Source organism: Phalaenopsis equestris, unplaced genomic scaffold (assembly GCF_001263595.1).
Source record: "Phalaenopsis equestris unplaced genomic scaffold, ASM126359v1 Scaffold000002, whole genome shotgun sequence".
Classification (NCBI taxonomy): domain Eukaryota; kingdom Viridiplantae; phylum Streptophyta; class Magnoliopsida; order Asparagales; family Orchidaceae; genus Phalaenopsis; species Phalaenopsis equestris.
In genome coordinates this window covers 37,144,511-37,152,521 of record NW_018164444.1, presented here as the reverse complement: position 1 = coordinate 37,152,521, position 8,011 = coordinate 37,144,511, and the positions used below count along the sequence as shown (strand labels likewise).

The 8,011-nt window shown below is 38.6% G+C and overlaps 1 protein-coding gene across 1 annotated transcript in view; it reads left to right on the top strand.

The window, feature by feature from the left end:
• Positions 1-6,787: 6,787 nt before the first annotated feature.
• LOC110020912 (4-coumarate--CoA ligase-like 5) overlaps positions 6,788-8,011 on the top strand; it is a 9,430-nt gene continuing 8,206 nt past the window's right edge. The window contains 1 exon segment of the mRNA XM_020719193.1: positions 6,788-7,309. Coding sequence (XP_020574852.1) covers positions 6,812-7,309 — 498 coding nt within the window. The 5' untranslated portion in view covers positions 6,788-6,811.

The following is an 8,011-nucleotide window of genomic DNA, read 5'->3' as shown; positions in this document are numbered from 1 at the left end:
CTGAATCAAGAATCCATGCATCCGTGAACTGAGTTGATGAAACTGAGAGCATATCACCATCACTGCAATCAGAACTATCATGCTGCACCACATTTACAGACTTTGATGAAGTATCACCTTTCTCCCCATTCTGCTTCTTCAGCTTTAGACAATCTCGCTTCATATGAACTGACTCCTTGCACTTGTAGCAATGAATTTCCATTTTGCCTCTAGACTTTGATCTGGAATTTCGCCTTCCAGATCCCTCCTCTTTCTTCCTTCCACGATCCTGCTTACTCTTCACATATAAACTGTCACCGTGAGAGCTTCCCCCTGCATTCTGCTTCCGCTGGTTGTGAGCCAACAACGCTGCAGTAATCTCATCAACTTTGATAGTCTCTTTCCCATATGTCAGAGTAGTCACCAGGTGTTCATAGGAAGAGGGCAATGAACACAACAAAATCATCGCTCGATCTTCATCCTCAATACTCACATCAAGCCGTGATAAATCAGTGATTATTTGATTGAAGCCATTCACGTGCTGCGCCAGATCAGAACCTTCTTGCATTTTCTGCCTATACAACTTTTGCTTTAGATACAACTTGTTCGTCAGAGATTTTGCCATAAACTGAGCTTCCAATTTTTTCCAAACTTCTCCTGCAGATTTCAGATTCATCACGTGATACATAACCTCATCTGCTAGGCATAGTCGTATTGTCGCTGCCGCTCGCTGTTGCAATTCTTCCCAATCTTCATCCTCCATGACATCTAGTTTTGTTACCCGCAGAGCTTTCAAGATTCCCTGTTGAGCCAACAGATCTTTCACCCTGGTTTGCCACAATCCGAAGTTACCAGTTTCGTCGAACTTCACAACCTCGAATTTTGCACCAGAAAAAGCCATCTGAAAATTATTCCTGCAACGAAACTTTTTGCAAAAAATTTCTCTGCAAAAATCCTTGCTAAGATTTTTTTTTTAAGAAAAGAAAAAAAAATTGAAATCTTCGAGCAAAGCAAAAAATTTCCTTTCCGCCTCCAAGAAAAAAAAAATAAATATTTCCTTTATTTATATATATTTATAAAATGAGTTTCCTTTCCTCGTATATATATTTATAATGAGCAGCAGCCCTCCTTTAACCGCGGAGCCAAATATAGGAAGAGCCAAATATAACCGCGGAGCCAAATATGGAATTTTCTGGAGCCAAAAATGAAAGGAAATATTCCTCTCGTAGCCTCCGCTCCTTTCCCTTCCCTTCCTGCTGCAATGCCGAAAGCAGGCCTCCGCCTCTGTCGCGATTCAACCTGCTGCAAACTCCTTCCGCCGCTGAAGCCGCCTGATTGCGGGGATTGCTGGTTGCTGTTCGTGCACCGAAGCTTCTGCGTCGTGGCCCGTCCTCCTTCGACCCCGCAGTCCGCTTCCCTGAGCCACGCCACGATCTAGAGCCTCTCTTGCCGTGCGAACTCGTTCCTTACGCAGAACGCCGCAATCCATTGCTCTGATTCGTAAGACCTCGCCGCCGAACTTCTTCTTGCGCGGATGAAAAATTTCTTCCCCTCGAACCTTGGCTCTGATACCACTTGTTGAGAAAATTAGGGCGAAGAAAAACAGTAATCGACACAAATCCAGAAGAACACAGAGATTTAACGAGGTTCGGCAAAGATGCCTACGTCCTCGGGAGCAGAGCGACGAGTTCCTTTTAATATTCAGAAAAGGGTTTACAGAAACCAGGGATACCTCCTGGGGTTACTAACAGGCCTATTTATAACCCTAGGAGTATACCTATGCACAATATGTAATTACAATATTACCCATGTACCATCCCGCGGGGCTTTGCCCCCGCACCCCAACCCACGTAACTTCCCAATTTGGACAGATTCTTCCGCTCTGCTCTGCTCCGCTTCGATCCAGCGTCTGTCCCAATATGGTATATGAGCCATACCATAACACTCTAAGCCAAAACCACACGAGATATGTGGTGGCGGTGGAATGTGAAGAATACGTGCAGAATCCCGCTTGGAGTTATCTTAAGAAACCAAAACCATTTGCCTTAGAGGATTGATTTAATCAACATATGGGTGTTTTAAGACGACAAGCTTGATAGTGATTTCTTTTCATATAACCCTCCAACTTCTAAATATAAATAATATCTTCCAGGCTTCAATATGTGAAAGCTATTCTAACATCCAAATGTTCAAGCTCTAATACGACATCGATAGATAATATATCTCTTAGTCATCTTTCTTAACAACCGGACAAAATAAGATCATAAAATTCACTCCTTCCTTTTGTGAATAATGATTAGCAATACGCCACCAGTGAATTGTCATCATCTAACACGAATTTCGAGAGATGACACGAATCCCTAGATGATATTTTGAACAAAAAAAGTTTAAATCTTGATAAAAATTCATCAAGAGTACTGATTTCAGCAAATTTATAGTCGAATTGACTGGCTTGATGAGACACACCTAATTATATAAAATTAGTACAATCCGAGTCAAATAAAGCTCGGATCAAGTCATTAAACCACTCTTGAAAGATTTCTGGGCACATTTGGAAGGTGAAACAGATGTCAATACTAGCAAGTCTACACTCCAATCGAGCGTCTCGACAAGACAAATCCAACGAGGCCAAGATCACTCGATTCTGACATCGTTAAGACACTCAATATCTATTAAACGTCGCATGATAAAAGGAAACTCTCAGGTCCGCTCGATAAAAATGGTTGATATTCCTGCATTAATTGCACCCAAAACACTATAAATAGACCCTCACTCCTCACATGAGGAAAGTGAAGTCTAGAAAGAGATCCTGAGGCTTTTAGGAGAAGCTGCAGCTCAGCATCACCGTTGATCTTCGTCGAGCATCGCTTACCTCCGTCGTCGACCACTGCCGACAATCGAAGACCACCGCTGACCTCCGAAGACCACCGCCGACGTCGTCGACCTCTGTCAACTATCATCGACCACCACTAACCAGACGCCGTCAGTCGACATTGTAATCTAAAAAATATAGTTACCTTTTCTCGTCTGTGGGACAAGAGATTTTTATAATCATCAATCAATAGTGGATTTCTGCAAGTGGACCGGACCCCGTGGTTTTTCCCTTACGGGTTTTCCACGTAAAAACTTTTGGAGTCATCACCGTTTGTTTCTCTTTCATCCGTGTGTGTGCTAAACTTTCGTACGACGCTAAGACGATAGTCCGTTACTCTACCACCGTGAATTTTCTAGCACGCATCAATTAGCAACCAACCTTGCTTTATAATTAGCATTATGATTTTCAAAGCTACATATTTTCTCTTATTAGCACATTTGCACCTAATTAGCTTTTGCTTATTAGGTTAATTCACCAATTCCTAAGTATGACTCTTATATAAGGAGTTCATATCCTCACTCATTCCTTCTATCCAATGAGTTAAACATTTGGATCCCATAGCCTCCAAAAAAGATGATGGTTCTCTATCATAATATTGGTTTAAAATAGCAAGAGCATATGCAATCACATTAGTGAAATTGAATCTTTGAGGTGGCTTTATTTTTCTTTGTCATATCTCTTATGAAATAATAATTTTAATGTTCTCTGTCATCAACAAATATATAGCTACTTGAGATCATCATATTCAATTTGATGTGTCTCTACCTAAATACTTTAGGTTCTCTGTCCCAAATATTTAACGTTCTCTACTTGAGATCATCATATTTTAATGTTCTCTGTGCCAAATTCAACTTCAACATAGCTCTTTCAAAGAATTGAAATAAATTTTTCATTGAAGACATCCCTACTAATAACTCACTTCACCTCATATTTTGATGCATCGTATTCTATAACAATTCACCTTATCAGGATACCTAGGAAAAATATTGCAAAACTCTAGGTTACAACTTATCGTATCTATGTTTAACATATGCTTCATATTCGAATGCCCTCAACTTTCTGTAATTAAATGGATAATTATTCCACTACTCTATTATAGTCTTTACGTTTTGTATTGTGGCATATTAACTATTGATCAAATAGGCTAACACCTTCAAAGATTATGCCCGTAACTCCCCACATAATTCAGCATTTGACAACATGTTTCTAACCCTCAATGGTGGTTTTTTATTCATTTTATGGGCCAACCTATTTTGTTGTGCTATATTCGTAACAATTTGTGCCAACTAAACCCTTTTTTGATGCAATTTTTATCAAAATAATCAAAACAGCATTCTAAATATTTATCATTTTTTAAATTTTTTTATTATTTTTCCAACTTAGCTTTTAAAATTAGAATTTCAATTATTAAAAATAACAAATGCCCGATCTTTTAAACTTAGGCAGCCGAAAAACACATTTTTTTTGTTTTTATCAATGAACGACACGAAGTACCAAGCCAATCTTCTTGAAAGTGCACTTCACTCTAGTGCATATTGGCCATACTTTTAGGAATTTCCGTAATCATGAGAGACATTGCACCTTTGGTTACATGAATAATACATTGGTCAATATTTACAATACAACCTACTTTATGCAACATACCTTGGAAATAAATATTAATTTTAAACCAAAAACATACTTGGCATCTATTAAGCTGTGATAGCAACCATCCAATATCTTTAATATAAATGATACCACCCGCATTATATTGTGAGATTTATTATTACTTAATAAGTCCATGTCTTCATACCCCTCCGCAAGCTTTAAACCCATTCTTCATTCAAGCTAGTATGAAATGAGCATCTTGAATTAGGGATCTATTTAATTTAAAAACTCCTATGTGAAATAATAACAACATATTCATATCCATTTAGATATGCAACCACAACAGCTTTCATCTTGTCTCCAACACTTTCACCCTATCACTTCTTTCTGTGAAGAAAATTTAGCTTGAAGTGCCTTTTCTATGGCATTAAAAACACTTATTATATTTTAATTAAATTTTAAACGAGATCAATCATTCTTATTTCTTCTACCTTCTATAATTTTCTTTGCAATTCTTTACACATAAGTACTTAGTCTTTTGCCCCATTACAATTTCTTTGCCATAAAGGCATTGTATCCACTACGTGTTCATAGTTTTTCGAAAAATAATATAAGAAGGAATCCGTCCGTGGCCAAGCCAAAATATTTTCGAAGAGATGGCAAAAATGATTTTAATTGCTAGTGTTCACTTTCAAGTCAACATTTTGCATTAAGAAAGCCAATTTAAAAGTGTTGGCAGAAGAAATGAAACAGCTTTTTATCTTCTTATTTTCTTTGTCCGGTCTAATGTAATGCTCATTAAGATAATCTTTTTGGCAGTTAGTAAATATGCTCGTCGATAATTTATAAAATTTACAAGAGCCTGTACTTGTGTGGCCTCCAGCCGATTTTTGTCAATTTTTCCCCATCAGAGAAAAAGTCAAATTTTGCTGCGTCATCATCGTATTAACGTTCAACGCATGACAGCCATTTAGGGTCTGTTTGGGGCAGCTGTAGCTTATCCAGCTTCTGCTGATAAGCAGCTGATCCGGATAAGCTGTTCGTCTGTTTGGTTTGTGCGTCTGGAAAACAGCTGATTCTGGATAAATGACCATTTTGCCCCTGTTCTGGATAAACTGTTTAGTTGTTTGGTTTGTGCGTTTTGTAAACAGCTTACCTGTAATTTTTTTTAATTGAATGAATGACAAAAGTAACATTTCAATGCACCTTCAAGGAGATTTGACAAAAGTAACATGTTTAGCTTCTCTCCTATTCCCTTTCCTTTTCTATGATTCTTCTACTTTACTCATTGCCTATTCTATGCCCTTCCTTTTCTATTTTTTTCTTATTATGATCATTAGTTATTCTATTTACTAATCCTTATTATAAATATGTTGTTCATAGTGTTAAGGTTTTTTGATTGATCCTTATTTTTAATTCCGAGAAGAAGTGTGTTCAAAATTCGATAAAATATGAATGCATTCAAAATACATTAAAAATGAAATAACTCTCGGCTTTGAAATTCATTGAAGCGGCGGCACAACAACACCAACGAGCAGCAAACAACAACCTAAAACCGCATTTGACAGTGTATTTAAAATTCGACAAAATATGAGTGTAGACGGCTCTGTATTCCACTGTCGTCGTTGGATTGTAGACGATTGTCGATGAAATTTGCAGCTCTGCGATGAGGATGAAGAGGGAGAGAAGAGATGCAGAGAGGAATTGGGAGAGCGGGATTTTGGCCATGGAGTAGGAGGGAAGAATGATGAGGTTGGAGGTAGAGGTGGAGAGTGAGGCTCCTGCAGAATCAGCGCTTCCCTTGCATTTGGCTCATCGCCATCCTCTCCAAAGAATTTGACGCGAATTATTTGGACCAGAGAGGTTTTCTCCGTGCTTCCCTTGCGTTTGGCTCACCGCAGAATCAGCGAAGAAGAAAAAACAGATCTGAATAGGGGAGGAGCGGAAGAGGATGCCAACCAGGGGAAGAACTGCGCAGCTCGACGGGAAAAAATAAAACAGATCCGAAGAGGAGTAAATGCCAAAGAAGAAGAAATGCCGAAGATTAGGAGTCGTGAAAGAGATTTCCGAAGAAGAGGAAGGAGCAGCAGTGGATGCGAGAAGAATCGAACGAGGTATGAGATGCGAACGAGGTGTGAGATGCGAACGAGAGGGCACAAGAGTAAAACGTCGCAACGAAACGCGGCCCGCGGGGAACATCCCGCGGGCTGCGTGTTTAAGAAATTATAAACGCAATTTTTGAATAAGCTCGTGAAACGCCGGAAACAAACGAGACGAAGCGCAGTTATAAGCTGCCCCAAACGGACCCTTAATCGGCTAAGTTTATTTTCTCTCTTCTATGATCCTTCTCCTTCTTCCCCAGGAGCTGCTATGGCACACCAAAACATCCCCAACACCGACCCGAGAAGCGGCTTCTGCTCCACTAATTCTATCTTCTACAGCAAAAGGGACACCGTCTCCCTCCCTCCCAATCCCAACCTCGACATCACAACCTTCATCTCTTCTCAGCCTCACTTCGGCACCACTGCCTTCATCGACGCTTCCACCGGCCGCAGTCTCTCTTACTCGGATCTCTGGCGCTCCGTCAATGGCCTCTCCTCTTTCCTATCCTCCGTCCATGGTATCTCTAAAGGAAACGTGGTCCTCATCCTCTCTCCAAACTCCCTATACTTCCCCATCGTCTCTCTGGCCGTCATGTCCCTCGGTGCCATTCTCACCACCACCAATACACTCAACACCCCTCGCGAGATTTCGGCTCAAATGGCAGACTCCAGACCCGTCCTCGCCTTCACTATCCGCCCCCTCCTCCCGAAGCTCGCCGGCCATGAATTTCCCATCCTCTTCCTCGAAGAGAACGCGTTACAGGAGGTGAGTATAAATTGGACTGAATTTTCACCAAAGCAAAAATAATTAGATTTGAATACTCGGTTTATTATTATTATTATTAATTTTTTTTGGCGCCCTAATTCGATATCTTGTGATTTTTTTTTACTTTGTTTTCAATTAAAATTCATATATAATCTTTGTTTGATAAATTTTATTTTAACTAGATTTAAAGTATATAAAATATAAAATATTTTTCGTTAATTTATCAAACAGAGATATCCATTATTCTAGCCAAATTCTCATGCACATAATTTTTATATTAAAAAATTTATGATTAGAATTTTCATAGAAGCTTTTATCGGGAAATTATTAGAGGATTCATCACGTACTAACAAATTGGTCTTATAATAACATATTTTTAAAACTAAATTTTAATACATGTTTTTATTAAATTTGTGATTTCAAAGTAGTTTTCTGATATTTCCTTAAAAAATATTTTTAAGCAGAATTGTTTTTAGCATGCATGCATGCATCCATACATACATACATGCATGCATCCATACATCCATCCATGCATACATACATACATACATGCATGCATGCATACCTACATACATACATACATACATACATACTTACATACATACATACATAAATACACACAGACACACACACAAATATATATATATATATATATATATATATATATATATATATATATAAATAAAACACACATTAAAATAA